Source organism: Falco cherrug, chromosome 7 (genome assembly GCF_023634085.1).
Source record: "Falco cherrug isolate bFalChe1 chromosome 7, bFalChe1.pri, whole genome shotgun sequence".
Classification (NCBI taxonomy): domain Eukaryota; kingdom Metazoa; phylum Chordata; class Aves; order Falconiformes; family Falconidae; genus Falco; species Falco cherrug.
The window spans coordinates 27542989-27559185 of NC_073703.1; the positions used below are offsets into that span (position 1 = coordinate 27542989).

At 56.7% G+C, this 16197-nt stretch overlaps 1 protein-coding gene across 9 annotated transcripts in view; it reads right to left on the minus strand.

Moving 5' to 3' along the window:
* NIN (ninein) overlaps positions 1-15124 on the minus strand; it is a 65556-nt gene extending 50432 nt beyond the window's left edge. For 2 of the 9 annotated variants that reach the window (XM_055716375.1, XM_027800810.2), the window contains exons 1-3: positions 11844-12019; positions 8758-8961; positions 2516-2597 (exon numbers count right to left, since the gene is read on the minus strand). In XM_055716375.1, the coding sequence (XP_055572350.1) occupies positions 2516-2597; positions 8758-8940 (265 nt within the window). In that variant the 5' untranslated portion in view covers positions 8941-8961; positions 11844-12019. The other 7 variants (XM_014277417.3, XM_005436006.3, XR_003558763.2 and 4 more) reach the window with 6 other exon arrangements.
* Between the last annotated feature and the right edge of the window lie 1073 nt (positions 15125-16197).

Consider the following 16197-nt stretch of genomic DNA (forward strand, 5'->3'; position numbering starts at 1 on the left):
CACTTCTGCAGGAACTGCTCTTGCATCCATGGCCACTTTGGTTCCTTGTCCCAGTCCCTGGGTCCCACTGTGACCCCACGGGCTGCCCTGGCACCCGCAGGCTCCTTGTGCCGAGCTGTCCTCCCTGAGCCTGACTGCACTGCGCCCACGGGGACCACGATGCTGTGCCCTGTGGGGTCCCCTGGGCCGCGTCGGGGCTGCAGGGGAGCAGCTGGTTCGAAGACACAAGCCCTCCGGTCACTCACAGACCCCAGGGACCTTCCCATTGCCCAAGTCCCCAGGTAAAACCACAGCACCAAGGCACACGGCTGCTGCCTCGCACAGCAAACTCTGCTGATGCAAACAGCCGTAAAATCCATGCACTTTCCCCCTCCTCCAAATTAAATTTTCATTTAAATGATACGATTTAGAGCTCTTAACTCAATTTTTCCCAAGCCCGGGGCAGGCTGTAACACCAGCATTTCCACAGTCACTGACAGTTTGACACCAACAGCACAAAGCAGCTTGTTCTCCAAATCTCAAGTTTGATCTAAATTAAAAGAAGCAAAGACTTTGGCATTAACCGACCTGTCAAAACTCATTAAAAATAAATGCCTCCCAGGCTTGCCCAGCGCAGGCTCCCTACCTGCACCGCATGCCCTTTGATTACCTGCCATGCAAAACTCAGCTGACAAACGTGTCCCCAAGGAGGGCTCTCCCGGTCCAGCACAGCCTCTTCCCAGCTGCACTTGTAATTTCCCCTGCGATAACCCCAAATTTAGCCCTTTCTAGAAGATTTATTTATATTTAAATCAAGCCAGAGCTTCTCAGCCATATGATTCCCCAGTAAATGCAGAGTGCTGGATTAGTTCTGGTTCGCTGGGGTGCTGGGGCTGCCTCCCACTCCATGCAGCTCCTCTCCAGAGGGACTGGAAGGAACTGCAGCAGACCCGACCCCTTGCCAGGCACCGGCCAAGCTCCCCCCTCGCTCCTGAGCATCACTGACCTGTGCTGGGAAAGTGCGTTAAGGGATGTGGGGTGCAAGAACTGTCATTGCCCACCTCCTTCTAAGCATTAAGAGCTTTGAAAATGAGGGGTGGGGGGAAAAAAAAAAAAATAATCCTTCAACTGCATCTCTTGGGACCTGTGGGTTTTACAGCTTATTTAAAGGGGAAAGTTCTAATTTTGCTGACAGGCTGCATTGCCCAGTGCGGGATGCTCCAGCTGAGATTGATGCCCCAGGAGAGGAAACCTGGAGTTGCCCCTCTCCCCCCTCACTAAACTGTTTTCTCCTTCAGGGATTTCACGCTCCAGCTGCTCCGAAGGCAGGATTAGGGATTTACATACAGGTGTGACACCAGGCAGATCTCAGCCCCCCCCAACCCCCCCTGTTCCAGCTGCAGGGGCTCAGCCCTCACCCTGCCCCCACACCTCCCCAGTGCTCCCAGCACCACCAGCCCCTCGCGCATGGCAGGAGCAGGGGGCACACCGAAGCTGTGATCCTATTTTCTGCCGAGAGTCTAAAAAGCCACATTTCCAAGGCACACTGAAACAAAGCCAGGAAAAACCAGGACAGCAAGGACTCGCAGAACCCACTGCTTCCTCTGCCCAGCCCCAGCTGGGTCTGGCAGAGGGCTCAGCTTGCTCAGGAGCACCTTTGGGCCAGACTGACCATCCCCTGGGAGAAACACAGTCGCCTCAGGGTAGCTTCCTACAGGACCGAGCTCTCAGACACAAGAACACAGAATGGACTTTAAAAATTAAAAAAAAAATAAAAAATCAGCGCTAGACAGGAGGAGTATTTCTGTGTCCAGCAGCCCATCTCCAAGAGGAGCTCCGGCAGGGACCTTCCCCTTACAACCTTCACAAACACACAGCAGCACCCAAAGCCAGCACGGGTTTTCGGTAAGGCACTGCTGCCCTCCCAGACAGACCCCATGGAGGCCCAGCAGGAGCACACCGGCTGCAGCCTGGAGCAGGGGGTCCCCGAGGCAAAGCCCCCAAACCCCCCTGGCCAGGCTGGGGCTTCTGAGCCAGCACCGGGGTCACACCACCTCCAGGCCAAAGCACTGGAGCTGAGGCCAAGGGGCTGTGCCAGCCCCAGCCGGGAAAAAGCAACAGCATTAAGGCAGCTATTTGATTGCCTGCCCGTAACTATCTGCTGCAGCTGAGGAGCTCCTCAAGCATCCCCAGCCACCAGGAACCTGGGGTGGAGAGACCTCAGCCCATTTAGCAGCCAGGGGATGTCTCAAGCATCTGAAGTGCAGTTAGCTGTTACACACAGACATCACGTGTCTCTCCAGGCATTTAGATCATGGTAATGGGATATAAATATCTAATAGCTCAGAAAACGCCTTTGTACAAGGCTCCGCAACAGACCTTAACTCTTCCTTTCTCCCTAGCTCTGGGCATCCAAGCAGAAAAGCCCATCTCAGCACCTAAAAAACACTCACTCTTTTAAGTTCCTCTGTGAGAGCCACCCACGTCTGCTTTGCCAAAAAGAAAATGTACTATTTTAGATAATTTCAGTATTTACCTGGTTCTTGGAAGTGCTCTTCATTTGACAAGGTTCTGGATAAGATGAGGATAAGTGCTTCTTTAAATTGATCAAAGTGGACCTGCGCAAAAGAGGAAGAACGGAGGAAATTAAACTGGTGCAGCTGATTAAATATCAGGCCAATAATCCAGCAGGAGGAAGGGCAGCAATGCAAATCACTCGGACCACCCCACCGAAACAAGAGCACGCCTGTGTCTGGCAACAGCCCTGGCAAGGGGCACGAATGGACCTCGGCTTGTTCAGTCTTGGGGCCTGGAGAAATGACAGCAAGCAACGTGAAGACACAGCCCCAGCGTTCTTGAGCACGCAAAAAAACCCGATTGCTATCACAGAACGACTCCGAGCCACTGCTTGAATGCATCGCTTGGGCTTTTCCATCGAGCAAGAAGCTGAAATGATGCACCCAGAGGACCAAGGAGCATCTCCATCACTTGAGATGACCTGGCCAGGGTCAGTGGCTCCTGGTCCTGAGCAATGATTAGATACTCTATTGTGGAAATGCTCCACTGCCCTAATTAAGTTTCAGAAAACACTTTCCAAAGTGGATGGCAGAAAGTTGCACCCTTCCCAGGGCGGCTCTGCCAGCTTCTGCCTACTGCAGCTCCGCAAGAGCTGGACTGGAAATACCATGTCTGGAGTGCACCTATGGGAAAAACAAGGTGGGGTGATCCTGCCACTGGGGGTTTCTCCCCCTTTTCCATCTGTGCCTTCCTGGAAAGCCTCCTGCCTCACCACCATGGACAGTTGCAGAGGGGCTACAGCATCCTTCACAGCTGTGCTGGGGAATGTCAGCAATTCCAGCCGTGGGGGACAGGAACTCTGGGGACAGCTGAGGAAGCTATTTGACATGGGTCAGTAGCAAGGCAGAGCTTGCTGCTACAATTTCTTTTGGCTAAATAAATCTTAGAAAAATTTTTAGCATTGAACAAAAGACTTTGTATTTAAAGAACCCACCAAGGCTGCTCTTGTTGGCAGAGTCAGTTCCTGCGAGTCCAGCACGAAGGGCAGGAGCTGCAGTCAGAGGGGGTTTTAATGCCACTGGGGGAGGCGCAAGTGGCAAAGTTCAGGTCTGAAATTTTCCAGGTTGTTCATGGGGTCGAACCAGCCCACTTACCCTCCCCCACCCCCCCAAAAAAAAACCAAACGAAAAAGTCACAGGCAACATGCTCCCCAACAGGCAGGGAATGACAGTAGAGCTGGGGGGTCAGCCATGGGCCCCCCCCCGCATGCAGGGGAGCACCTCACACTGAAGCTCAGGCAGTGCAAATCACCCCTGCGGTTTTAAACACAGGCTCCACAAGGAATTAAACAGTTAGAAATGTGTTCAAAGAAACTTGTCAGGGATGCCTTCATCTGAATACTAATTGCTGCCATTCATTTCCAAACACTGGTGTACTTCAGGACAGTTTACAGAGATAGGAGAATTTGCCTGATTAAGAAAAATTGACATTTAGAATAAATGAGGAAGAATATAAGATGAGGGTGTTGGAATAACAGGCTCCCTCCCTGTGGGATCTTCTTGGGAATGGAACAGTGGCAGCAGCCATGGGGACAGGCAGAGCCGGTCCCTTGAATGGGTGCTGGGGCTGGGTTCAGATGGGACCTCTTGGCAGCAGGGAAATAGAATAAAAATCACTTTGCATCACTTGTGCAAGCCACACCGAAGGCAGAGTAAAACCAGCTGCACCACTGACACATCACCTGCTCTGGCCAACGAGCCCCGCAACTCCGTGTTTGCCCGACAGCACTAACGAAGGGGAAGATGGAAGAAGGGGCTGACCCCTCACTGCCACAGCTGCACACAGGACAGATGGCTCCGGCACCCAGCCTGCAGAGCTATTTTTACCATGCCACGACACCCAAAGGAGCCCCTGAAGGATGAGGCTGCAGGGCAGGAGGTCGCCATCCTCCAGCCCCCCACCCCAGCACTGTGGTCAGCTGCGCAGCAGGATTTAAAATGCAGATTAGCAGCATACAGAGACACAACAGGCTCGTGGGGGTCCCACGACACCTTCTGAGTGGCAGCACCCAGCTCTGTAGGTGTAGCCCGAGCCAGCAGAGCAGGGATATTTTTCTTCAGGAAAATCTCTGGCCCACCCTAAGACCAGACAACCAGAAACACCAGTGCCTGTTTGTGGTGCACATTTGGTGTTGGATGCTGAATGTCCAAAGTACTGCAAGAGTTAGAGAAATGCAACTGTTAAGATTAAAGCTGGGCTCAAGTACAGGCCAGGCAGGGTAGCCTGCAGGACAGCAAAGCCACAAGTCAAGTATCTCATATTTTAAAGAAAGCAATCCTTTGCCGCTGCTCTCCAGCAACGCCCTTGCTCTATACCCCCATCCGATTCAAACACCGGTGTGCATGAGGGCGGATGTGCATCCCCAGGAGATATGGAGCAGGCGATGCCCACACCACGAAGTACCCCACATGGGTGCTTGGTATTGACACACCTCCAGCACCCATGTGCTGTTGTGGAGGGTCACACCCCTGCCTGGGAAGCCCGTGCCAGGGAGGCTGTGGGCTCCACGCAAGTGCAAGGGGCACTTCCAGGGATGCAACAGCCCACAGGGGCAAGCACAAGTCCACAGCAACAGCCTTTGATTTCTGCTTAGGGAATATTCCCTGCAAAAGGATGGACCTGGACAGCTCTGAGGAGGAGGGTACTACTAACTGCAGTGATGCGCAAAGCACCGTCTGCTTCTGGAAAACAGCCTCAGACACTCAAACCCATCCAAAAACTTAACAAACACAAGGCAGAAAGTATACAGCAGCAAAACACCATTGCTGTGTTGGAAGTTTAATACTCTTTTCCCTGTGCTTAACTGAATTTGGGTATTTTGGAACAGCCAGCTTGTGCACCTGCTCATGGGGAGCTCAAACAGCAATTTGAGGGCTGACCCAAACCAGCCTGAGCATGGCAAAGCTTGGGAGGCAACAGAACAGTGTGCGCTTGTGCCCACCCAGGGGCATGGAAAAGGGATGGGACACACGTCCCTGCAAACCTCACAGCAAGACCCGGGCTCTGCACAAGGACAATTTTCCCGGAACAAGTAAATTGGAGGCAAACAAGATTAATATGCAGACACAGGCACAGCAAGCCCAGCCCAGCTTCCCCATGGTAATCAGGGACCAACCAAGCTGCCAGCTGCTGAGCAACCCCAGCACCTTAGAGAGATCTTGCCGCCTGCTTTAAAGCAAGTTTCCTATGAAGCTGTGACTTATTAGCACTAGAAAGGGAGCGTGCATGTGCCAAGCTACCTGCTGCTTCTTGCGATTTGTCCCTGCAATGCAAAACAGCAGTCTGCAACCCTGGTCTCTCTGGGACAAGCCAGCAAATCAGTGGCTCCTTCCAGCTCCCTCTCCTTGATCTTCAAGCAGAATCCTTTTCCCAAAGACCTGTCTCTGCTTGCAAACTTCTGGCAGCAGCAGCCAGGACTTTGCAGAAGGTAATATCAGGTGGGAAAGACACAGAAACAGGGTAATCTTGCAACCAAGTCTCCTGCCTGGCATGCAAAAAGCCACTGTGCATTAAGGGCAGCAGTGTCACAGCGGGCTCAGAGGGAATATATTTGCAAGAGGTCACCAGCCAAAGCACTGAAGGGAGCTGAGGAACGAACCCCCATGCCACAGTGTCCTCGCTGCAGGACTGCAAATGCAATCGCACAGGGTGAAACCTGAACTCCCCAGTCCTGCCTGAGGACGCCCACAGAGGACAGTCCTTGTGCAGAGCCCAGAGGTGCCCGACTTGACCCATCTCTGCAAATCATACAGCCGCAGTCATTGCTGCAGCCCATGAGCACTGTCCCCCAGGCAGCACTCCACCTTAGCTGCTAATTAACGGGCACTGCCTCTTGGAGGCCACGCAAGAAGGGCATGCCTGCACGCACCCTCTCCAGCCCGCAGTCACCCGCCCTCAAGTGTGAGGGGCCCAAGGAAACAGACTCCTGAGGAATCCCAGGAATTGCTGCGAGCATCGCCTCCGCACGCAATCCCGTGAGGAAAGCAGTTCTGGGATGGTTTGGTTCTGCCGGGAGCCAGGGCAGGATTTACACCCCCCGGCTGGACCCGGAGGTAGCCTGTCCCTGGTAATCCCTGAAGCATCACACAGAGCAGGGAGAGGGAGGCGGCAGTCCACCACCACCACCACCCCCCTCCCCGATGCCAGCTCAACTCCCGGTCCAACCGAGCAGCCCCATGGCGATGCATTCATCCCCGGAGCAAAGCCCCCAGCACAAAAGCAGGCACGTGGCCCCACCGAGTTGCCCCTCGGCAGACAAAACCGTCCCCGCTGGCCCCCTCCCCAGTGCCCTCCCATAAAACCCAGCCCCTGGAAGGGCAGACAAAGGCTGCTCCCACCGCTGAGAGGGACCATCTGCAGCAAGGAGCTGGCAGGGCAGGTGCAAGGAGCCTGGGCTCGGGGAGCAACATGTTTGCTGCTATTCTCCCGACAAGCTCCCTAGGAAACCCAGAGGATTCGATAGCTATTAAACCAGGTTCACGCTTAGACATGGGCCATTGCTGCTGCTAACAAGCACAAATGCCGAGGAGACGGGAGGAAACACAGGAGACAAAGATTATTCTGACATCGAAGTCGCAGGTTGTAAAATGGGGGGGAATGGATTGTAAAAACAGGGGGAATGAAATAAAAATGCTCCTCAGGTCACTCCATACCCTGGGACAGCTTGCAGGGATGGAGCTCCTGGCCAGGACGGGGCGAGTGTGACCCAGCACTCAGGGTGCTTTAGCAGGGGCTTTTTGGTGCCCTTGGGCTGAACATTTATTGCCTTTAACTTAGCCTTCCTCCCACTCCGAGCTGGCCACAGGGGTGAGCACCGTTACCTTAGTTAGCCCTGACCAGCTGCAACAGCCACTGCTTTAATACCACTCTCCTTTTCCTGCTATCCCACCATCCCATGAGCAGCAAAGCCAAGGAACAGCATCCAAGCAGCACAGAAAGTCTCCTGTGCTCAAGCAAATGCCATGCTGCAACTCCAAAGGTCAGAAACCTCCATCTGGATCCATCCATGCTCCAGCACCGCTTTGCTGTCAGCAGAAGAGCTACGGCCCCAGGGCAGGTGAGGAAGAGGAGGCTTTGTTCCTTCAAGGCATTATTTTGTTTTGTCAAAGCTGCAGTTTGATAGGAAATTGGAGTCAGGACAGCTGCTTAGCTCATGTCTACCGAGAGCCCTGGCTGCCCTGCTCTGCATTTTCTGATTTTAATGAGCAGTGATGGGATTTCAGGGTGATTGAGGGAAGCATCCAATGTACTCCAAGCCCAGCGTGCTGAGAAAAAGTAACGCAGGAGCACAAGGACATCCACTCCAAACATGGAGGTCCCCCCAGGGGTGAGCAGCTCCCACATGTAACACTATAGAGGTACAACCACAACTGAAAAATCGCTTTGGAAAGCACGGTGTACTCACTGGCCACAGCTCCCCTCCGCAGGCTAGCAGGACACTGCAGCCTTGCAGAAAGGAGCCATTTGTCCCCAAAAAACTACCCTAGGTGAGTCTGTGACAACCGCAGCCGTGTACGGACACGAACATCAGGTAATGTGGACAAAAGGACTGCTGGAGTTGGACAGTATTCTCTGCTTTAGAGAAACGTGCATGACTGCATGCGGCCCCACCAGTTTAACTACAGCTTAAGTCAACGTAAATCACAGGCTCAAGCCCTGGCTTTAGGTGCCCGTCGCATCCCAAACACTGCAAAGTTTGTGCAAGCACCTGGTGAGCTGGTTCAGGGAGATGACCTGGGTCAGAAGCAGCACCAAGCAGTGCCAGGGGCACGTGTGCTCTGCCAGGCAGCACATGCTGCACCAAACACTGGCATTGGTGCAAGGGCAGTGGGGACCTGGCACTCTGTCTACTCTGGGACACTGGGAAAACACACCCCGCATCAGTGCGATGCCAGCGCACGGGGCTCAGCCTAAAGCGGTGGTCTCAGTTTCAGACAGCCTCCAGTCAGGGAGGACGTGTCAGTGAGTGGTCTCCTTCACTGTTCTCGCTAATCACCCTCTCAGAAGCTGCCCTGTGCCCACCCTGCTGAAGAGAACAGCCACTGCAAGTCCCGCAGCCTGGAGCCTCAGGGATGTTGGATATTCACAAGTTACAGACATTCAGCCCGTTTTCATCACCCTCCCATGCATGCAGGAGCTGCCTGGCATTGCCTTGCTCCAAAAGCCCCATACCCCACCCCCGCAACGTCACCCCAGCCTTACCCTGCCTAGGAGGTTGTCTTGGAGGAGGGTCTGCTGCAGTGCCGGGGCCACCTCCTCCAGGTGCAGCACGTGGCAGAGGTCAGTGAGCTCCTCCTGCCCCAGGGACCCTGTGCCTGTGCTGTCGAAGCTGTCGAAGAGCTCCTTGAGACGAGCTTCATACTGGTCCTGCTCAGCTTCATCCATCCCATAGCCTGCCACGCTCACCTGTCGGGAGAGACGGGGCCAGTGAGCATTGACCACAGCACCCCTGGCATGCAAAAGCAAAAAACCCCAAGGGCTGGTACAGGGGCAGCCCACAAAGCTGTTTGTGGCCATGTTTGCTTGTGTTAAGTGACCCTGGTGCTCTGCCAGTGCTCCAGCCTCTTCTGCCCCACTGGGTGAAGCCAGAAGTTCCACAGCAGAAAGACCAAGGGGGGAAAAAAAGCCTGCAGAGTCAAACCCTCCAAGTGGGGACAGCCCTGGAGGCTGGGGCAGCCCCAGGTTGCACGTCCCTACCTGCCACCTCACCCTGGCTCCACCAGCAGCTCCTTTGGCTCAGCTGGAGCAGCTGAGGTGCCACAGGGGAAAATTGTTCCCTTGAGCTCTGCCGGTTCCCAGGTGTTGCAGGTGATGCTTTGCCTGCCTTGGTGAGAAGGTAAACAACCATCACAGCAGCAGCAACTCACCAGTGGCAGGGAGCAAAGCGTGGGGCTCTGCCCGCAAAGGGGGAGACAAAGCCCAACCACCACCTCTCCTCCCACCTCGAACACTTCAGGCCAACCAGCCACTGCATACACCACCCTCCATGAACACAAAACACGTCCCTGCACCAAACACGCTCCTTTTTATGCCCACCTGGGTGCAAGGAGCCCCAGTGCAGTCAGCCCTGTTGGTGCCAGCGTGCAGAATCTCTGCTTTCCTCCACACCACCAGCACAAAGCCCTGTGCCTGGGAAGGGTGTATCCCCCCGCTGGGTCACTGCTCAGCCCCATGGCACCCACTGCACTGCTCTGCTTTAGGTAACTTCAGATCAAACCCAGTCTGAAGGCAGAGAACTGTTTGACGGGGGACATTGCTAGGGCAGCAGCAAACCCAGCCCTGGAGCAGAGCTGACCCCAGCACAGAGACAGCTGAAACATATCTGGTCTTCTGCAGCAGCAAAGAAAGCCCAGGTTGTTTCCATGCCACTTGCCCAAGGCCTTCATCCTCCCCTCCAAGTCAATGATTTTTCATCTCCCATCCCATGGCTGAACCCGACCATCACAGCCCCAGGAACTGTTTTAGCAGGGAAGGAAATTTCCTTTCCGAAATGAAGGATTCAGCTGGCATCCACATCCCCAGCCTGGCTGCAGAGCTCCCCACTGGCTTGGGGCAGCAGCAGCGTAACCCAGTGCCACGACACAGCCTCAGTGTGCACAGCCACTGCGGCAGCCAAGCCACCAGCCCAGGGGGCTCAAGAGGCACCGCTGCCATCATGCGAGGGGGCAGCGGGCATTGCAGGGACCTGGTGCCTCAAGGACGCAACTGGGCACCCTGGGATGCTCAGCCAGCTTCAGACCATCACCCAAGCACCAGCCAGGCGTCCATGTGAATTTTGTTTTGTCAACGCTACCGCAGGTTGCCTTGGCCAGATTTCCCAAAGCGGGGGGTCCTATCCAAATCCCCTCACCGTCCAGCCCTGCTATGGAGCAGCCACCTCCTCTCCTCCCTCTCTCAGCATCACAAGGTTCCTGCAGCTAGCAGCTGCCTGTATCGCCAGCAGTGTTCACTAACATCCCACAGCAAGCAGGGCTGCCCTGACTGCAAGGTGCAGCCCAGTTCTACCCCCCGCCCACCACCACAGCCTCAAACGTGCTGGTCTTCCAGGGCACTGTGACCTGCCACATCAGCTCACAAGCGCCCCGTGGTAGAGGGGCCAGCAGAAAAGCCTGTCCCACCAACATGGCTGGGTAACTAAGAAACCTCCAGGGCAGATGCTGCAGCAGCCATGTCCTTGACTTTGCTGGCTGCAGGAGCAGATGCTAACGCAGAGCAGCCCTGGGCTCCCGCACCCGCTGAGGGACACAGGGCTGGCACCAAGTGGCACACAGGGTCCACAGGACAGAAATAGCCCAGCCTGGCTGTCCTTCCTCCTGTGTTGACACAGGCAAGGATGGCAGCATCACCATAACTCTTGAGAGTGGGCACAATACCTCCCCATTCCCACATTGCTGTACCTGAGCCTCGCACCCTTGGTGTCCCCTGTATTTTTTCCCTGCTCAGATGCTCTTGAGCTGCTTTAGCAAAGCATCCAAGCGCTGCAGGGAGGAGTGAGGGTGCAGAGGAGTCAGCACCCAAAAACTCAGGTGCTTGCAAGCAGAAGGAAGGCAGCAAACTACTTTCCATTCTTATGCCAGCAACCCCATTTCTCCCCCATACCCATGGTTCAGCACATAAGGGACTTAATAGTGGCTGCTGCTGGGTACCAGCACTGGGAGACCCTTGCCTCCCTGGCCATACATCCTGGCAGCCCCAAAACTGACCACCGAGCCTGCAGCAGAGGTGCCCCCTGCCCATGGAGCTTCCCAGGCATTTCTGAGCCTCTTCTCCTCCGGGTCAGCCACCTCCTACCCCCCAGAGACCTCTCCAGCACCTGACCCTACTTCCACACCACCAGAACCAGTTCCACCAGTTAGACAGTGCGGAGAGCTAAATGCCACCTCCCAACATGTCCCTGAGCACCCATGCTGCTGGAGCACCGGGGTCACCCCCTCCCGGTGCCATACCAGCAGGCAGACTCAAAAACTTAGCCCAGATGAATCCAGATGGGCTGAGGAAGGAGGGATGGGGAACCCATAAAACCAGCAAGAAAAATACAATCCCCACAGGAGAATAGCATCGGGTGCGTGGTCCCTGCCTGGGGCCAGACCTGCCCTACAGAGTTTTTGGCAAGGGCATGGTGGCCTCGGCAGCTTCGTGTGTCCCCATGGCAAGGGACAGTCTGAGCTCACTACGCTCCGCAGCAGCTTGGTGAGACCCAGCCACCCCTGTGCAGCTCAGGGAGGGGATTTCTTGCCTTCCAGCATAAAAAGCATCAGAAATAAATAAGGGCAGTGGTCTTTGCCTACCTGCAGTCAGTCAATGTTGGCAAGCTGCCGGCAGCAAGGCGATCCCGCACGCATCCTGCACAACCTCCATCTTAGAAAGACAGCTCCAGCACGCAGCCGGCTGCGCAAGGTGACCCAAGATGCCTACTCCCAGCTAAATTATTCAGCAGCACTTCGAGAAAGGAGAAAAAAAAAACCAAACCACCCAGCCTCCTACCTGATGAGCTCGCAAGGCTGCGTGGCATCACCCAGCAGTCAAAATAATGAGGTCAGCGGCATCAGGGACCCGGCACGCACAGCCACCCTCCACACCCGCGCGCCGGAGCTGCCTTGGAGGGTCGGGGCTGGGAGACTGGCAACAGAGAAAGGGCTAATAGGGGAGGGGGGGAACACAAGAGGCACACAAAGCCCGAATTAAACCCCAGCCTTTCATCTCCACTCCAGATGGGCCAGCAGCTGAGATGCAGGAGGGCGCCCAGAGCTGGCAGGATAATAGGGGCGGGCAGGCAGCAGCTGAGCGGGGGCTCCCCAGGCCCCTGCAAGGAGCAGAGGGGCCGTTCTCTGCACAGGGCATCACTTTGTTCAGATTTATAGCTGGCCTTCTGTGTCGTGTTAAGTCCCCCAAAATGACTGGCTTGAGCAGTCGGCACAAAGGTGAACGTTTAGAACTACTTGCAGTCATAACCACATTATTCTTCATTTCTGTTCTTCCTGTAACAAAGTCCTGGGAAGCAAAGCACCCAGGGATGATGAGAAGAGGAAGTTTTCACCAGCATTTCTTTCCTTCCATTAAATCCACCCCCTCCTGAGAGCCAGATAACCTTCACGGTACACAATGTAGAGGCCTGATACGACTAAAATCTCAGCTAAATTTAACTCAAACAATATAGGCTTAAACAGTAATTACCGCTTCGCATATTAAGCGCCTGGAATCAATATCAACCTCCAAGCCTTAGCCTCAAACTAATGAAGACACAGATTACCTGGTCAATCAATGGCACAGTCAGCTAAAACCACTACAATTAGCACACCACCTTTTTTTTTGGGTGCAAAATAGTCTTAATGCAAACAGCAGGTTTGCTGCTGCACAGTGGCACAACATGGAGACTCCAGGGATGCTCTGCTCAGATGCCCCCACGGGCTGCATCACCAGCAGCTCCTCTCCAGGACCATGGGCTACACCACCTCCATCCCAGCCAACCCTCCACTGAAGGCAGTGGCCCCAAGCAAGTCAGCTCCTTCAGGGAGCAGGCAGGAAAGTGCTGCTTTTGCTGCTACTCTTAATTACCTCGACTCAGCCAAGGGCCTGGCAATTCCAAGTAAGTGCCCAGTGGAGCGGCATCATGTGGCCACCTCCAAAACACATGCACCCGCTCCCTGAGATGCAACCATTCGGTAGCGTTTGCCCTGTGCTGAAGAGCAAGGCCACACGTGGGCAGGTTAAAAGCAACTTGCCCTTCCCTCAGCACTTGTGACAACAGGGACTATGCAAACACAGCTGGCAAAAGCCACCAGGACCCTGTTTTTTAATGGCAGGGTTTATGATGAGGTGCCCAACAGCCACCAAAACCAGACATCTGAGCCCTTGCTGGAAAGCCAGGGCTGAGGTTGTCTCATCTAACTCATTACCTCCTTCCCCTAATGAACCATCTCATCCATCGCAGCTGTGGCTAAGCTGCTGTGATTCACGGTGCACACCCCCAAACCCCCACACCGCTGCCTGCATCAGAGCAATTTCTAAGCTCAGCTCACCCTGCAACACCCCATCCCTTCTTGGGGAGCAGCGGCTGCACAAAGGGTCACACTGAGAAACCAGAGGGAAGGGGGGAGGGGGGAAGCCCCAAAAGGACAATGAAGCACCCAACTATCAGTAAATCATTGACAGCATGCCCGGCTCTTCAAGGGTCACCACCAAAGTCAGCTTTACAGCTGGCGGTTCCTCCTCCCCATTGAGCATGGTCATAATTTTTGCTGCCCCGCGCTGGCTGCTTTGAACCTCAATAGCCGCCCCCGCCCCCCCGTGCTCCCCAAACCACGGGCAAACCCTCCAAAGTTGGCAGAGAAAAGCGATCCTGTTAACCAAGCTCCACTCCAGATGAGCAAAGCAGCAATGGCAGAGAAAGCGCTATAAATTTATGTAAAGAGCTTCAAAAGAAGCGCAGTGGTTTGAATATTCACACCACCCGGTATTTGCATTGTAATGGAGCCTTTCAATGAGCAGCCTGCCCCTCCGCGAGGAAAAACAAAGCGCCCATCTGGTTTCATTTTGCAAGTCGGGCTGGAGTTGCGCTGCAGTGACTGGGGGAGCCCTGGGTGCGTTAAAGCCCAAGGTACCAGCACAAAGCAGATTATTGCAGAAGTAAACAAAGTGACCCGGCAATTTCTCCGGCGACGCCTCGCGTGCCGGGAAAGGAGGGATTCCGCGCATCCCGGGATGCTCAACCCCGCGCCGCGGCGGGCCGTGCTGAATCACGGCGCTAACGCCGCGCACCCACCGCGGAGCCTCTGCCCGTCACCCCCGGCTCCGCGGGCAAACGGGAAAGCCCAGCGCGATAGAGGCACCCCCCCAACTTGGCACCCACTTGGACGACAAACCCTCCGGGCACCCAGCTCCAGTGGGTGCCCCCCCCGGGCTGTTGGATGGGAGCCCCAGAGGTGCCGGCCCACGGTTTGTGGCCAGACAGCAGATGCTGCCGCCACCCCCGCGACAGCCCGGGCTTCGCCAGTGACAAACCTGCCGCTACTGGGCATTCCGCCCGCCACGGCCGCTGCGCCGCTTCCCGCCGGGCGCTCCGGCATCGCTGCGGGGACAGGGGGCAGGGTGCCCTGGCCAGGGGGGCGACCGGCACCCTTTGCCGCCCACCCCGCCGGACCACGGCGCCTTTTCCGTGGCCACTGCCTGCCCACGCCCCCGCAGCCCCCCCCCTCCACCCACGCCTCAGGACCCCACGCCGAGCACCCCCAGAGCCCAGCACCGCCCTGCGCACCCACCTCTCCGCCTGCGCCCCGGCCCGCCGGCCCACCGCCCCGCGCCCGCCGGGAAGGGGCGGGCTGGCCCCGGCACCGCCCGCGGAGGAGGGACCGGCGGCGGTCACAGCCGCCGCCGCCGCCGCCCCCCCCCCCCCCCCCCCGGTGAACCCCCGCGGTGCCCGGCGCTGCCCCCGGCCCGGGCTCACCCGGCGCGGCTGCCGGTGGTGCGGAGCGCTGCGGCGGGGAGCGGGACCGGGGCAGGAGCTGCCTTCAAATGCGGGGGCGGCCCCGGGGCGGCGGCGACCGGCGGCCTTTGTGCGGCGGGGCCCCGCTGGCACCGCCCGGGACCGCCCCCGCCTGGCGTCAGCGGCGCCCCCCCGCCCCCGCAACCGGGGACAGCTGCGGGGGGCCCGCTACGCGGCCCCGCAGCCCCACCGAGGCCCCGTCTGGCCTGGCGCCCCCCCGGCTGGCATCACCCCAGCCCCGCACTTTCCTGCATCCCTGGGTGGCATCACACCAACCCCCCACTGTCCTGTTCCCTGGGTGGCATCACCTTGGTTCCTGTCATCCCACACCCCAGGGTGGCACCACCCTGGCTCCCCACTGTCCTGCACCCCAGGGTGGCATCACCCCAGCCCCCCTCTGCCCTGTCCCCCACATGTCATCACCTTGGTTCCTACCATCCCACACCCTGGGTGGCATCACTCTGGCTCCCCACTGTCCTGCATCCCTGGGGACATGGCCCTGCAGCTCCTCATTGTCCCAAAAAAACAATGGCACGTCACCTGGGACGCCCCATGTCTGAAGGTCACAGCACTGTGTCACCCCACTGTTCCCCACCCTGGGGACATGGCACCCCAGCTCCCTGCCATCCCAGGGCCTGCGGCGTCGGCACCCTCCATGGCCGTGCTGCAGGGCTCACGCTGCACCTCGTAGTACCCAGCCCTTCTACTCCACCCAGCACCCACGGTGGCTCAGCACACCAACCGGCCTGTGCCCCCCACAGCCTTTGGTGGGGGACGTGACCGGGGGGGGTCACCTTCTGCCAACTGTCCTGCCGGGGGGGGTATGGGGTGCTGACACCCCACCCATGGGCACCACCAGAACTCCAAGCCTCACTTAAATGCGGGCAGCCTTCATTAGAGGCTGGAGCCATCGGCCGCCCACGCGCCTGCTCAGCGCCAGCAGGCACAGGCTGAGCCTGGCAGTCCCCGAGGCTTGTGGCTTGTGGACTCTCCAGTGGCTAATAAGGGGTTCAGCTCACACTGCAATCTGCTCTGATGCAATTGCATGGGCTTATTTTGCCATGTCTTTTTTTTTTTCTTTACAAAAATGCTAGGGATGTAATTTGCTTTTAAGCCCTCTTCCCTTTTTTTAAGGTGACCTTGAAATGGGTCTGCAGGTT